This window comes from Anguilla rostrata, chromosome 18, assembly GCF_018555375.3.
Source record: "Anguilla rostrata isolate EN2019 chromosome 18, ASM1855537v3, whole genome shotgun sequence".
NCBI lineage: Eukaryota > Metazoa > Chordata > Actinopteri > Anguilliformes > Anguillidae > Anguilla > Anguilla rostrata.
Window position 1 is genome coordinate 21,480,115 of NC_057950.1, and position 16,592 is coordinate 21,496,706.

At 45.9% G+C, this 16,592-nt stretch overlaps 1 protein-coding gene across 7 annotated transcripts; it reads right to left on the minus strand.

Annotated features, from left to right (window-relative positions):
• Positions 1 to 2,998: 2,998 nt before the first annotated feature.
• Positions 2,999 to 15,873, minus strand: b3gnt2b (UDP-GlcNAc:betaGal beta-1,3-N-acetylglucosaminyltransferase 2b). 7 transcript variants are annotated; one of them, XR_010326959.1, is made up of 4 exons: positions 15,490 to 15,800; positions 8,149 to 8,226; positions 5,727 to 7,040; positions 2,999 to 5,672 (listed from the first exon to the last, which is right to left on the minus strand). XR_010326959.1 is itself a non-coding variant. In XM_064316604.1 (4 exons), the coding sequence occupies exon 4, from the start codon at positions 7,020 to 7,022 to the stop codon at positions 5,817 to 5,819; it is 1,206 nt and encodes a 401-aa protein (XP_064172674.1). In that variant the 5' UTR covers positions 7,023 to 7,040; positions 7,624 to 7,755; positions 8,149 to 8,226; positions 15,737 to 15,873; the 3' UTR covers positions 2,999 to 5,816. The 7 variants fall into 7 exon arrangements, 6 of the variants coding, with proteins under 6 accessions (XP_064172674.1, XP_064172672.1, XP_064172670.1 ...); XM_064316604.1 differs by adding an exon at positions 7,624 to 7,755 and having other exon boundaries at positions 2,999 to 7,040; positions 15,737 to 15,873; XM_064316602.1 differs by adding an exon at positions 7,624 to 7,755 and having other exon boundaries at positions 2,999 to 7,040; positions 15,490 to 15,801.
• Positions 15,874 to 16,592: the final 719 nt, after the last annotated feature.

Here is a 16,592-nt window from a genome sequence, read left to right on the forward strand (position 1 = left end):
AACCACAAAGTCCTGACAAAGGGCAACGACTCCACAATGTTCCGCCCAAATCGTGGTAAACTGCAGCCATTAAGTACGGCTATGTAATGTTAGAACATCAGCGAGTTCCCTTAAGCACCGTCGGGTCACACACTGGAAAGGGATTCGGGCATTTTAAAATAACTTTAAGCACCAAATTTTGTCTTTGCCGTTCAATATTGCAGTCTTTCATTTGCTGTCACAAATAAGATAGATAGATAGATAGATAGATAGATAGAAACTTTATTGATCCCGTAGGGAAGTTCCCTTAGGTAGATAGATAAGAACAGACACTAATAGGATTTCTGGCTTCCTAAGCCTCTTAAAATCCCATTATCCACCTCTCCACATATTTGCTCTGAAAGGCTTAATTGTGTCATTATTTCTACTTTCTCATGTATATATAGGCTCAGTGTATGTTAGCTAATTTGTAGATATAATCTTTGTGATAATGTATTTTTTATGATAAGATATTTTGTGTGTTATTGAGAGGAATTTGAAGTTCAATGTGCTTTGTTCTTAGATACAATTCTGGAGGACTGGAAGCAGCAACTCTGATTTTCTTCATTCAACTAAACCTTTAAAGTATATAAACAATTACATTCATTTAATAATTCATTTTCTATGGAAGATAATTACGCTTTCTCTGGTGTTTTTTTGCTTTAAAAATTTCTCACTTACTGAATAGTAAGATCAGGAATACCACATCAAAACAAGAGACTTTCAGCGAGTTACACTTTAAAACCTGGAATACACTGCACTCTAAAGGAAACTATTCACAAGTGAAGTTGACAAGCAGAAAAGCTATTACCTGACAGCCCATAGAATATAAAAAATGCCCCATTTCAACAGGACAGGTGACCGACGTGCACAGACAGACAGACAGACAGACAGATGTATCGGCTGGACTGCTCCTGGTGACAGCCATTTCCTCACACCCAGCTGTTTAATGGTTGGAAGGGGGGGGGGGGGGGGGGAGGCCCTGAACTTTCCTTAGAACACAGCGGTGTTTGGGCCAGAGGCGGAGCCACAGCGTTGCCTTGGGAGACGGTGAGTCGCGCCCCTCTCTGCGCACTTCCCTCACCTCGTCCCGGGCAGGACTCTCGGCAGATGCAGCAGGGATGAGGCTCAGTGGAGGCTGCCGGCTTGGTGGACTCTCAGTTGAGGATTGAGCCCCATCGGACAAGATCATGCAACTAGACAGGATTTAGCGCTGCATTAATCAAACACAACCCCATGCTGTGCAAGGACAAAATCAAAAAACAAAGAAACCGAAAAACTGAAAGCAGAAAAACCCATTAAACCGCGATATTATTTAGTTTCATTTGACACCTTCTAATTGTGTTAATTCCGGAAACTAACAAATAGGTAACAATATTTCACTAAACTTACGCTTCATCGCTTTGTTTAAAGCAGTTGATTATCTGGAGTTGCAGAAGACGGAAATGAAAGGTCGTAATGGCGTGATGCTGTTGAGATGGAACGAGAGGGTAGTTGGGCGAACCCTCTTGGACTTGAATTCCCTGTTGGGTCCTTATATTGAGAAAAGTAAAAAGTGCAACTCTTCCAGTCGCTAACTGCTCCAGATCACTGTTTTACTGTAGAGATCCTACTCTTCCTGCTACACACACTTATTCTATTAAAACTCTTATACATGCATGTGCTCTAAATTCCGACAGGAAAGTGCCACGCTAAACTGAATTTAAAATGTGTTTTTAAATCAAATGAGTTGGAGGTACAAAATGCCCCCTGGCGGTGAAAAAATGTATCATTTAAATAATCTGGAAATATTAGGAGCCTAAGATTTGCATGAAGGAAAGTTTGGCTGGTGTTCAAATCTAAAATTTATTCAAATACAGCCATTTTATACACCCACACCTGTGTATTGAACTATGAAAATAGTTCAAATGGGTTGAAATGATAGAACTGAATTGAAAATTTGTTTCTCTAAATTTGGTTTAATAAAATAAGTAGATCAGTAAATCAATTTATCAATGGGCTAATTATTATTTTTATATATAAATCAAACCGCTATGGAATTTTAACATTTTAAGTACTCAAGGATTTTAAATTCTTTTAAAAAACTGAATAGTGAAGAATCTACCCTTCTATGCTACAGACATATTCTAAAACAATCCTCTACCCAATGTAAGCTCTGTATTTAAGAAGGCTGTCCTCACCCTCCCATTATCATCAAATAGGGGTGTGTGTGTATTTGTATGTGTTGGGCGAGTGGGGGTGCTGGTACCCCATCAGCTGCTGCTGGGATTGTCCTTGCAGTCATTCTGCCCCCTGGTGGTGCCAGTAGTACAGTGCACTCACAGTGCTCTTCAGGGTACATGGGTCTGAAGCCCAACCCATGCAGGACACTAAGCAGACAGCGCCAGGAGCCAGTGACCTGCTGCCGCTGAGGGGGGGGAGGGGAAAGGAACAGGAAGTAGTAAATCAATCACTGGTGCTTTCGTACTGTGAACACCAACATGCCAAGCACCTGAATGATCTCCAGAGTCAATTCCCCCAGAACAGCAAGACAGATAGGTACACACACCAAGAACGCCCACTCATTCACATTTCTAAGAGAAAATACAGAAGAACAAACACAAAGTTTGTAGGTCTCAAACTCAAAGTGTCCTATTTTTTTGTTACTTTCATGTCTGTTGTACTGACAAAGGGTAAAATAAAAATAAAAGCATTATTAATATGCTTTTCATTTTTCTTAACTAATGTAGCAAAAAATTACAACTTTGGCATGCAAAGTTGTCATTTTCCCTCCTGTAGGTTATAAACTTCCACGTGTGGAAATGTGCACCCTGTTTCTTCCGCAAAGGCTCCACACTGAAAGCTTGTAATGTACTCCAAGTTAAAACAAAATTAAAGTGATGTTGTTTGTCTGCATTTGTGTGTTGTGTTTGTGTAAGACTGAACACCATCACATGCAAAACTGTTTACAAATGAAAAAAGCACCCATTGCAACACTGCATCACAAAACAACAAAATAGACTTTATTTACAAATCATTAATCAAAATCACTGAAAAGGCACAAACAAATATCAAAATGACAAACATTCTCTCGCGTGACTATTTACATTGAGGGGGCTTGCGCAGAGCCAAGCTAAATCGCAAGCAGGCACTTCTAGGTAGTGAATTCGACACAAACACAGTAACCTCATCAGGCCTAGATCAAAATAAATAACTCATTCAGACTATGAATACCACAGACAGGTTCATATGGGCTAAACTGAGCCCGGAGCCAGGAGGAGTCAAAATGTCACCTTCAGATTTGAACTGTGAGGCAAGGAAAGCACGATAGGCTAACAAAAAAAACCTGATCTGTGTTTTAGTGAAAGGTTTCAGTTCAAGTGTACGATCTAAAAATATATATATACACTGAGTCAACACAGACATGTCTCTCAACCAAGTGCCTTAAAAAGGCACAAACGGACGGTACGCAGTCTCCGTAGTTTCCGGAAAATCATTAACCCCAGAACGTCCTCTCCGTCAGACAAACGAGTTCTGGAAACACGATCGTTCGTGCACTTTCACTGCAGAACGCAGAAAACAGAACGCATTCCCTTAATCTTGTTTTTCCCTTTGCAGCAAAATCGATACGGAATACGCAACAATGCATACAGCATACAGAGTGAGTCTTGGTCGTTCACAGGATTGACTGGCCAATAGCGTAGAACAGGCAGATGCACAGCTCATACAGAATGCAAGGGAGTACGTTTATGGCTTACGAGTGTCTCTCAATATAGAAGGGCATTTATAGAATTTATATTTACAGAGCGCTGCGTTGAATGCAAAAAGTGCGGTCAAAAAGAACAGACATCTGCTGTCAAGAATGGCAAGTAATCACCTCTTAAAATAAAAACAAAACTCAGTGTGAGCAAATACTGCCATTTTAGTCCACTTCGCCACTTTGCATTTTAAAGCATCACAATTCATTTTACAGACAAAAACCAGGGCGGACGACTTCACGACGATTTCCAAAAAAAAAGAAGTAATAATTTAACAGGCCAAAGTTGCTACATTTTTCAATTCCTAGACCATACCACATTAAAAGTCTCAAATTCTGGTACCGTTCTGAATAAATCTCATTAAAACATTTCCAACAGCAAGCTACAGTCAGAATATGGGATGTATGGCTATGTATTTCATGGAATTTTAGAACAGAGAGAAAACTCAAGTCAGCAGTTCGCATTTCACTTCACAAATAACATCTGTACTACACAGACTACACTTGTTTCATTTTAATATGCACACACTAATATCTTAAATATTTCTTTCCACATGTAAACATTTGCCCTACGCAGGCAGAACCACTACGGCCTTTAATTTTTTGGTTTTTAAATATGACATACAGTATTAAAACATCACGACAGTACATGCTCAGGAAATACCAAAGACCTGCTCGGTTCTATTCAGCGGGAACAGGGCTCGCTCTTGCAGCACATCCTACAGAGAAGTCTGAGGAGTCTGAGCATCAGATCCTGAGTGACAGCTCCAGTGTACAGAACAATCATCGCCTGTCTGCGGGAAAAAAATATATAATATTTAAACTATTAAGGTGTAGTTCCGCACCCGTCCAGCAGGTGTCATGCAGGGTCACACGTGTGAAAAAAAGTGATTTCCAAACCTACTGCCACAGCGAAAAAAACGTACTGAAAGAGAAGGCCGCGGCTCAAAGACCAGAATACTGATCCAGATCTCCCGCGAAAGGTCATACACGCTAAGTGCATTTCTAAAGAGACGAGAACCAGTTCACTGTGAAGGATACCAGGTAAACAAAACCCCCATCCATGGCAACGGTCAAAACGGTCCTAACATTCCAAAATCGGAACATTAAATATGCTAACTGTCAACTTCCGTAACTAATTTTTGAAATAGCGCTGATGTGCACATTCGCAGCATCACTCATAAATCCTGTGCGCTCCACTAGTATCAGTGCTTATGAACGCGCAGCGTTAAATTCAGCCGTGTCTTCGTACGCGACTGGGGACCGTTTGAATACTGAAATGGTGAAAAGGCACTGCAGTCAACACTGACCTTGTTAAGACCCAAGCATCACTTTTCCAGTAGCAGCCTTAGGAGTATGGCCATGGTTCACACCAATGCAACACAAAACAGAAAGGTCCAGAATGTGTTATTACGGGCCACATAATCTCCATTTTATTTCATACGGCCACACCACCGTCGTCACACCCACCTTTCATTGGACCCTGTTCTTGTAGATCATTAAGGTTGTGGCATAAAACACACTAAGAAATCACTATTACAGCTGAAGGACGTCTTCACAATCATCTAGAAGCTTCTTGGTTTGGTGCAAATGTAACACTGCGTGTTGGGTGGTGTCCCAGAACTGGCCAATGTATACTCAAGATTTCTTGCCACATTCCAGCCAAGTAAATTTTACCATGCCAACATCTACGTAACATAGCAACAACATTCAATAGCAGATCCTAAAACGGAGATATGAAACATGAAAGAAGACTATGAAAGATAACAAAGATAGATAAATAATGTGAAAGCCAATATCAAAGAATAAATCTCGATTTTTAAAAACGGTTTTGCATTACTGGGGAATTGGGGGGTGGAGTCGGGTATGCCTTTGACACGTTAAACGACAGAAACTTTCAGTGAAAAGGTCCTGTCAGCTCACGCCGCGGTTCAGCCTTGGAACAATAAGAGGACAAAGGCAGTACTGTAACTGTAACAAAAATAACGATAATCCAGCTGCCCGTATCTAAGGTTACCGTCCGGCGACCACGCGCCTGAAAGACGTGGGACGTGGGCGCCCTTCACTGACAGTTGAGCTCGGGGTCGCTGAGCCAACCCCAGATCTTGATCATCTCCTGGGGGGTCCGGCTGTGGACCAGCACCAGGCCCTTGTAGGCGCAGGGGTTGCTCCTGTACTTCTGCTCGATGTCGAAGGTCCTGAAGCCCTTGTGCTTCTCCGGCGCCAGGCCCAGCTTCCTCAGGCACATGCCCGTGTAGACGTCGTCGATGGGGTACAGCGCCACATGGCGGCTGGCGTTCCGCAGGCGGAGCGCCAGGTCCCCGGAGTACAGGAAGCCGCCGCCCCCGGCGTAGGGGGGGTACTGGCCCACGTACAGGCTCTCCGGGATGAAGTACTTGAGCTTCTTGTCCCGGTGCGGCCCGGCGTTGGTGATCACGTCCCCCACGAACAGGTCCCTGACCTTAGCCGGGGCCAGGCCGCCCAGGAAGTCCAGCACGCGGGGGGTGTTGACGAAGACGTCGTCGTCGCCCTTGAAGACGAAGCTGGCGTTGGGGCAGCGCAGCTCCAGCCAGTCCAGGAAGAGCACCTCTTTGACGGTCAGGTTGAAGAAGGAGTCCCTGTAGTCCCACTGGAGGATGTCCCGGTGCCGCGAGGTCTCGTAGCGGAGCATCTCCGACAGGTCGGGGTGGTGGTCCGCCGCCGCCGCGTTGCCCAGCAGGAACACCGTGGCGACCGTCCGGTTGGCCACGCGCCCCGCCCGGCCCCACGACTCCCGGATGGCCTGCCTCCGGTCGAAGTGCGGGGCCAGGGACTTGACCACCAGGAGCAGGAAAGGCTGGTCCTTGCACACGTGCGGCTGGTCCACCAGCAGGGGGTAGGACCTGCACCTCATGTAGACCAGGAAGTCTTTGAAGCGGGCAGGTAGGGAGTTGTAGTCCTTGACCAGCCGGGTCACGGCCGGGTCCGGGTCGCAGGAGGCCAGCTCGTCGGTGGCGTTGGTCCAGCCGGGCCAGATGGGCAGGGCGACGCTGGAGCCGTTCTCCCCCCCCAGGATGGGGTTGTGGACCCGGTCCAGCCTCTGCTGCTCGCGGTTCCAGTACGCCTCGATGGACGGGTTCCGGGTCCAGAACCGCTTGCTGGGCATCCGCACCTTGGACCCGCCCGGCTCCCGCCCGCCGCTCCGCGACACCTCCACCATCACGTAGATGAAGAGGTTGACCATCATCATCGCCCCCAGCACCTTCAGCCTCCTCCAGGACGCGCTCATCTCTGTGCTTCTCTCCGCCTGACGCCGGAGGAAGGGGAGGAAGAGGAGGAGAGAAGCAAAGCCGTGAGAGAGGGACGATTAGGAGCCAACAGCTTCTGATCCTCTGCTTCAGCTCACTCCATACAATACAAAATGTATACAACATTAAATTTCACTTTCACTTTCACTTCATCTCATCTACAGTAGCCTACCAAAGAAGAGAGATCATAAGTTGACCCAGTTACAAACACAACCCTCATATGATGAAACACAGTCATATGATGATTTTTCCAAAAAAGAGAATCACAAATTGTCACGATACATTGCATCAATGATACGGTCTGTCAGACAATACAGTGTGTACCATGATGTACAGAAATGACATGTCTCTGTAGAAAAATAACATCATTAACACAAGGGCCTGCAGTGGCCTGTTGAATAAATATAAACATCCCTCCGCAATAATGCTTTGGTAACCAACACAGCTTGACCACTGTTTATCTGCCTTCCTGTTTCTGTAATTTTATTCTATATAATTCAATCCTTTCCTCCCATCCGTCCCTTCAAAGATGCCCAATTACCTCCCTCTCCATTTCACCACCCCCTCCCCCCTCCTCCCCACCTTGTTTGGTTATCGTTCCCTCTTAGCAACTCTGCTTCATATTTTCCATCCAAGACTCTCCCTTGCTGTCCCTCTCTCTCAGTTTGCCTGAGATTTATACCATCCTAAATCAGGAGACCATCTCTGGCTCTGCTGAAAAGCACAAAACAGAAGATGTGACTTTGGAAGTTTTCGTTTCTTTGCCCACTGATTCTGTGCTGTAGGTAAGAAACGCTTACGTGCGCAAAGTCAGCACGTGCACATTCCCATCTCAAACAGGCAGCCTTCACGTTTTCCTTACAGTAAGTGCAAATGCTGTCTCTGCTACACTGACGAAAACCTAACCCAGACGTTCAACAACACTTCTGCCACTCAATCTAGTCCATGCGGTACCCAACACTCAGGGCGTAGATAAGCCACTCCCACATTGAGAGTTTAGCCACTCCAAAACTTGGACGGTGTCTCCTGGGTGACGGTCTCACGCGGCCTGGTCGCAGAAGGCTCGCCCTGTCCCTCTCCACTTTCGCGGGGGGCGGGCTCTCTTACCTGTGATCAGAAAAGGGGCGGGTGCTGTCCCGTGGATTCCCCTCTGGCTGGGTGCTCCAGGGCCTTACCCCATCGAACCTGGGGACACACACCCGCATCAGCACGCCTTCCAGACGCCTCCGGCAACGCGCACGCAAACGCCCTAATCACACACGCACGACTCTCACGTTCCGTCACCCCCAGAAAGAGCCCCCGCCCCCAAGCCACCTCTGACTGGCGGCGGGCGGGGTCAAACCCCACCGTTTGCCGACCTCGGTCACCAGCGGCGAGCTGAAGCAAAGCATGCTGGGAGGAGGAGGTGAAGGATGCTGGAAAAGTTAATAACATGCCCTTGGACTGACCTCTGAGGTAACCTGGGTGGGGGAGTGGGGACCCATACGGGAACAGAACGGCCTCTGTCGAGGGGTGAGGCAATGTCCCGATTAAAACAAACACAGGCCGGACTGTTCCACTGAGCACTCCGCGCAACCCTGAAATCTGCTAAAGAAGCAGGATCAACTGAGCATGCAAGAGGCTTATGCAAATGCAGATTTATCCAGCTCCCAGACGAAAAAACAACAACAAAAAACACTAATTCTACAAGTGCAGATCAAGCAAGACTCCTGATGTGGGACAGCATTAGTGCACTTCTCAATTATTTCATGCACAATAATACAGAAATGGTTCCATGATTCCATGTTTCATCACGAGAGCGCCGTCATTCCACCGTTAGGGACAAAACACCAATGAGACGACAGCAAAACAGCTGTGAGACGGCCTCTTTTTAAAAACGTTTTTCAAGCATCAACAAAAATTTGAAACAACAACAGAGGGAAGGTCTTGACAAGCAGAGGTGGAAAGTCCAGGGGTCAGAAGGTAAAAGTCCTGCCATGCGTTTCTTTCACCAACAAACTCAGGCAGCTGATTTCACTAATTCTACCTCCTGACTGAGGAACTGTGCCAATTTGCAAACCCAGGTGACTGAAACAACATACTGCAGAGTCATTTTACTTTCTGAACCGGGATTTTCCACCTCTGTTGACAATACTGTACAGATTTAAACTGCACGTTCTTTGAGGACAACTAAAAGAAAAATATTTTCCCTGCTCAGGTCAAACAATAAAAACCTCTCTTAATCTCATCAATACAATCGATTTGCTTTACCAAAGTGTGTGTGTGTGTGTGTGTGTGTGTGTGTGTGTACACAGTGCTACTGAATTTTCCAATGTTGGGAGTAGAGGAAAAGCAGTAGTGTCAACATTATTCATTTAGCAAATGTTTACCCTGAGGGAGTGCATGAGTGAATCGCCCCATGCAGAGAGGACTGAGTTTGAAGGGAGAGAGGGCCTTTCCTCCATCCATTGGGAGGCAGTATGGGGGTGAGGCGGGCCCTTCCTGAGAGGAACATAAGCGGTTTCCGTCGCTGCAGGAACCCCGGAGCATTGCCCTCAACGTTAATGATTAACACACAAAGCTGTGTGCTAACACCACAGGCCCCCCCGCCGCACCCCACCCTGCGTCCCCGGAGAAAGCTTGTAGCGCTACATTCTGAGACGCTTGCGTGGCGACGCGCAGGCCCACACCTAAGCCAGACTACCGAGAGCGGAGTAGATTCATTCATTACATTACCAAGAATGTGTCAGGCTGAAATGTACGGATCAACATCTGCGCGTTTTTCTGGAACTGCCGCATAAAGGAAAAGGGAGCGACCGGCAAAGATGCAGAATGCGCTTTGTCGCCACGGCGACTAGGAACAGCGCGCTTGTTCAGGGGCAGGCAGTGTGTTAAATGTGCCCGGGAGAGGAAACACCCAGGATTCACCGTGCGTTTGGGGGTTCAGATCTTTTTTTGGCAGAGCACACATCTTTGATGCTCGGGTTTCATCTGGCCTGGTTGAGGCAGCAAGTGGCCATTGGTCAACCGTCTGCGTACCGTCTGTTTGGAGAGCTACTCCAGCCCTCTGCTCCAGGGCTACTCAGCACCAGGACCAGCAGGCCGTAGTATCTGCAGGTGTTTGCTCCACCCGTGCGGTACACCACCTGATTTCACCAATGAGCTCACTTCCTGAAGCAAGGAAAGACACTGTGGCCCACAGGACCTGAAGTAGAGTGTCACCCCTAGTGCCCCATAACAGTAGAGAGAACATCCCTGTCCCACCCAATAAAATCTCAATTAAATGTTCAGAATTTAAGACTGCACAAGATGTACGACAACAGAACCCACAAGCACAGGAAGTGAAACCACAGACTGTGCTGTACAGTGGAAACACTAGAGAGGCACAGGTGGCTCCCAGCTTCCAGAGAAGAGAGAGTCTGCCCGTACTGCAACAAGGCAGCACAGCACAGCACAGCTGGGTGAACCAACTGCCATTTCCCCCCGACAGTAAGAGTGACTGAACTGCCCCATATTCTATCATACAAGTCAGGGAGGAGAAAAAAGGCACGCAGGAGCCAGCCTGTTAGCCTGTTCAAGCTTTCAAAGGGCAATCTTTCAACTGCAACCAAGAAGGTGCTAACACGAGGGCTGTGGAACAGCGTGTGGCGAATTCTCTCTCTCACGGCGCACACTCGAGGGTCAGCGCCGGCCGGCCGGTATTCTGCGAGCTCAGGGGCCGCGGCACACGGTCAGCAAGGCCGGCCTCGTCTCCTTAACTCACGCCCAACGCTTCACTGCAGACCGCAAAACGGGAACGTCCTCTCATTACTCAAAGAGAAAAACTCAAAAACAAAAACAAGACGATGCACTTCCACTGAAGTGGGCTGTGGGCTCACAAAGGTTTGGAGCACGTGAATGAGATCTTAACACATCCAGCCTGGGCCGCCCTGGAAGCAGCCGGAGCTACATTTCACCTCACGTGTTTGACAGTGAATGAGAAAGGCCCACGGGAGTGTAAACAGCCTTATCTGGCTATAAAAGGCCTGCGCGTGGAGCGCTCTCACTCCCCGGTCATGGCGGGACAGGCCCCTGGAGGGCTCAAATGGGGGAGATGCCTTTTTCGTCACTCGCCTCCGGGCTCCGACTGGTTCGCTGTGGTCGGGGGGGGGGGGGCCCATCAGAAGCTAGAAGTTTCTCCAGGAAGAGCCGTAGCGCTCGTTACCGAGCTAGCGGTAGCGCTCCGTTCCCGCTCGTGCGCGCGGTTCCCAGCGACCCGAGCGCTACGCGGAGCGTGCTGTGGCGAGGAGTTCCCAGGAGGCCCCCATCATTACGCAGAACTTGGAAGCGATGTTGTGGTCGCGCAGCGTAGCTGTTCAAGTGCGTTCCGATCTGCCGAGCGACCACGCGGACCGGGTTGGGGCTTCTCCCTCAGCGCTAGGGCGTCGCCGCGGTTTCGCAGACCTGACTGGAGCGAGACTGCGCCTTAAGTGAACGCACGCGGAAAAGAGCGAGACTCGCGATGACTGAAAATCACGAGGATTCTGACGAGGATCTCCGAACAACAGGAAGCATGTTGTTGAACTCAAGATCCATGAACAACGTTCTGATTTAAAATGAGATCAGGATAAATCAAGGGCAGAAAGCTCTTCATGATCAGGTTATGGAAAACGGATCTTTTAAATCAACTTTTATCCCTGATTCCCCCCAGCCTCACAAAAAAAAAAACTCATTTGTAGACGCATGCGTTCACTGCACAGTCCAGCGCTCTCTTGGGGAATAAGATGGAGACAAGGCAGTGCCCGAAAACCTTCCCTCCTCTGAAAGGAGAGGCTACAGCTAACTGCCTGCTACCCTGTGGGCCGACCCCAGACTGTGCAAATAAAAGTTCCCTTTGCAAAAAAGAAAGTACGTGTTTAAACATTCGTCTAAGTACATGTTCAAACATTCATCAAAGCAAAGAAAGTCTGAATATGAGCAAGCACTCGCTTTCCTTTCCCAGAGAGCTTCAGTCTGCGATGGCCAACTCCCTTCAAAAAAAAAAAATAAATAAAATTTAATGGACTTCTGAGGATTGTTTGTCCCGTTTATGAAATTGTATGGTAACTATTAACAGGTTATTAAATTTTGCTGTCCAGACAGAGTTCACATTCCTGGCAACTGTGCTGTGTATGAAAACCCTCACCAGTTTCAGGCAGTGGCACACTTGAGCCTCTCTCTGTCTCCTCTGCTCCACTACACACCCTTTCTCTCCGTCTCCTCTCCTCCACTACACACCCTTTCTCTCTGTCTCTCCTCACTCACAGATGGGCCTGCAGCCTCTCTCTCAGCACCCTCACTTGCTGCCTTTTTGGGTGGGCCGCCCTAGTAAATGAATTGTATGGGAAACTGGTCAGAAACCCCATGTAGGCCTAATGGGTGAATGATGGATGCTTGGTTCCCAAAGCCCTTCAACACACTGTTTGGACAACGGGTTTCATGTCTGCTGTTGTCCCAGCTACATGAGGCCATGTGACACTGTCCCTTCCAGTGTCATGGCTAATGGGGCTCACAGAGATCAGCGGAAGGACAATTTCATGAAACTCTTCAAATTCAGTCAGAAGCTTATCTCTCTTTTTTTGACACCAGGTATACTAACCCTCTAGGCAAACACCTGCACTTGCACAACCCCAGAAATAGAGCGGCTTTAAGCCGGGCAACAGAACTACAAATCCCATAGGGCTATGAGCCCCTCCGTCTCTCATGAGTTAGTGTGAGGCCAGACAGCCACCAGCAGAAAGCCGTATCCATCCCTATACACACCTGCCTGCCTCCTGCATCTCATACCATTACAATCCAGCTCACGCCAGCAAAATACATAAATAAATAAATTAAATGTGATTCACAGTCGAAACTATGCGATTTTACAATCTGCATGGCTCGATCATGCTAAAGGCCAGAGAGGCCATTTTAAGACTGTAAACAAATGTTTTCTCTTCAAAGGAATGGGGATCCTGAATATAGCTACATTTTAAATGCCACCAAGAAGCAGGCCTTGCTTCGATGTGGCCAGAGCACTTTGGAAAACAACGGTTTGAGAGGAACAGCCAGAATAAGCAGGCGTTTTAGCACCACAAGCTCAGAGAAAAGAGGACAAGCATCACAGCTCAAACTTTGGCTCTCCTTCAAATTCAGTAATGACAAAATGTTCAGTACTGCATGAGTTATTGCAACAGCTACATTTCCTTAAATTGCTAAACGGTCAAAACAATGAAGGTAGATTAAGACGTTATTGATGTTTGCTGTGGAGTTCTGAAAAAGCTCATTAAGATCAAGCTTCACTAAGCACACCAAGCAAAATTCTTATTGCGGAATTAAGTATGCAAGTTTATGACCTAACGGAAAGCACACATTCTCACACACCTCATTTGAAGACAGTGGAACATCGAACGCCAGACAGAAAGGAAATGTGACTTGGAGAGGAAGTTGTGTCATATCCCTTAGCAGTGCCTTCACCCGATGCACATGACTATCGTTAAGTGCTGTGTGATGACTAAAAACGAATCACCACCCAGGTTGCACTAACTCTGAAGAATCCTTTCACTTCTAAAAAGTGTTAACACTAAAATGTGTTCTGCCTACTGAAGAAAAAAACTGTTTTCTTATAACCTGAGATGTTCGATGTATCATGGGAGTTGTAGGAGATTAGGAGCTGCACTGAAGTATGATAACCATGTTCCTCTGCTGGGAGCAACTGCTGTGACTGGAGCATGTGGTCACTTAAACCCAGACACAGAACTTGCATGACACAGAGTGTAACACTACGGACCCGCTAGGGATTCAAACAACATTAATCATATCAGCATGGACAGTGATGTCATCCAAGTGTAATGTCAGTATAGTTGATATTTGATTAAAGTTTTGTAGTAGCTTAACAAAACATCTTAGCAATGAAAAGTGCTTCAGACTGTCAATTCAAATATGCTTACAGTGACATGTTATAAGCAGTAAAAGGATTATGATGCAATCCAACCTGGTATTCATCACCAAACATCTTTAAAGTGAAGAGCGTCCCACTACCAAACCACAATATGAAAACAAGAGTACTCAGATAACAGTAATCAAACAAGAGTAATCAGGAGAGTAAGACTCTAAAACCCCCCAACCACCCTTTTGATTTGATATCTAGGGGTCAATATGTTAATAGCTTTAACTTCACACTGATGAGACCAAAAGCCACAAGGAGAAAAACCCTGGAGCAAATTTAAAATAACGTTCTAAGACAAAAATACAGTATAAAAATATTATTTCAGTTTTATTATGCTTTCAGCTGTGCCACACAGCTTTCCTGCGCAATTAAGGATACTTCAGATCCTACAAACGTGCTAGTGATGTTTTGCCTTTACAGTGGTTGGTATCAGGGAATTCAGGTATGCATGGTCTAAAGCTAGAAAATAATATAATTATTATATATAATATATAATGTAACGCCAAAGCAGCTTGCTCAACACTGAATGGCCCGATGCAAGCCATTGCACTGCCTGCAGGTTGTGAAAAACTTCTGCAAATATCTAAAATATAATTTAGCCTACTGCACACAAAAACTCGTGGCCAATTTAAAACAGACTTAAATTGAAATATCAAAACCCTTAAGTGAACAATTCCGTTAAGGGGAAATTATTTTGCTTCACGCTACAATACAGCTCACTAAACGGACACAATAGATAAAGTTTCATAACTCGGTAGAAATCTGGCTAAATGATTTCACAGCCGGAGGAGGAGATACGCTTGGTCTCGCTATCTAAAAGAAAAACATGACCGCCTCCTATTCACCTAAGCATGTACACAGGAAATAACACCATCGAAAATGTATTAATGCTCGCTTTAGTTTCTGCACAAGTGTGCATGCTGACCGCACAATCCACTTAACGTTATCGCACGCGCTTCGCTTCCAAACCGTATTGGGTGTTGGACACATCATCTATAAGTATAACTTAGGCCTAACGGTACCGGTAGCTATAACTAATTAAAATGATTAATAGTGCTTTAGGTAGGATCGAATGCTTTAAGAATTTGGCTATGAACATCACAGTCGAAATCTGTCCAGCTTCGAAGTTCACAAAGTTAGCTTTAATCATCCCGTTCGCAATCATCGCCTAACCTTGTTGCGACTGGCGTTAAATGAACCTAGCAATTCAACGTTAGAGAAGTTCATACGTTTGCTTATCCACCTTAAACGCATTAACATCAAAAGCTTTTCCTAATCTTGCCCGTTTTTATTAAATTCGCAAGCTACAACCTTTAACTTTCCTACTTCGTTGTTGTAACAATTATAAACCTGGCAGACATTAGCTAGATCTACAGCACATCTTGAGCTAAAATCGTGATACCAAAAGCGGGCTTTTTTAACTATGACCAGGAGATATTTATGTCTACTCGGTTAGCCTACTCGAACGCGAATAAAACGTTCGCTAAGGAAAACAGACGTTTTTCAACGAAACGATCATCTACCTTTACTTTGAATTCAGAATCAGTCCGTCTTTTTCAGAGACTTCTCATCCTTTCACCGCAAGTTGACTCCAAACTACAGGTCAGCTAAGTTGTTGTATTTTCCACAGTGGCGAACTGATTGTAAGACGCCACTTGTGATGTTCCGCTTAGTTCCAAGCAAAGTACAACCTCATCAAAGAAAACATCCCTGTTTTCCACAGATTGACTGGCCCACAGTCACGCGTTTTCCATACAGCCTATTAAATACCTTGGGAGTTAGAAGGACTATTCCGCACCAAGTCCGGCCGAAGTGCGATAACTAGCCTACTGCCAAAAGGCTATGGTTTCTGTTCAGTGATTGTATCATGACAGAGAAAACCACCAACCACTCCTACTGACGTAGCCTAGTTTATAAATTCACCTAAAAAGGGCGGAGTGTTTGTGTCGCCTAATTCGCTGTGCTAATTTTAAACTTGCTGCCGAACCGGTGAGGCATTTGGAAAGTGAGCATTTGCGATATTTAAACAGTGCATACCGTTATTTAATAGAGTTTTGGCATTGTTCTCTGTTTGTTTGTTGACGTTACTCGGCTTCAGAAGTTCAAACATGAGTGCAGAATCCTGACTCGAAGTAACCTCAGTTCAACTTGTACGATCGCGACTCATCGCTGTGTGTTCAGTTTGTAATTTTCAAACGAGAAAACCTGGGTCCTCCTCTCGAAACTGAACCGTGTATCTGCTGCCCGGGACAAATAAAGTCCAAGTTACCCTGTATTGATTTACCGGACAATCAGTCCTGCAAGCGGTCTTTATTCAATTTGTCCTAACTTTCAGCATGTTTTGACTGGTTTTGCTTAGCCTACTCACCATTACAAAACAAAACTCATTAGAAAGAGTGGATCTGGTCTGTGACAAGTGGAACAGAAGACCACGAGGGACACAGCCTAGCCTAACCTACATAAAAAAGAACATACACGCTAGGAGATAAAGGCAATCATGTCTGATCTTTCTCACCCTCCCTACAACAGTGTCTACTAAGGCGGTAGGCTGCGATTTTTTTTAGCTTACAATTCATAGCGTACATTTGCAGAACCTGCTATTTATTTATTTATTTATTTACTTTTA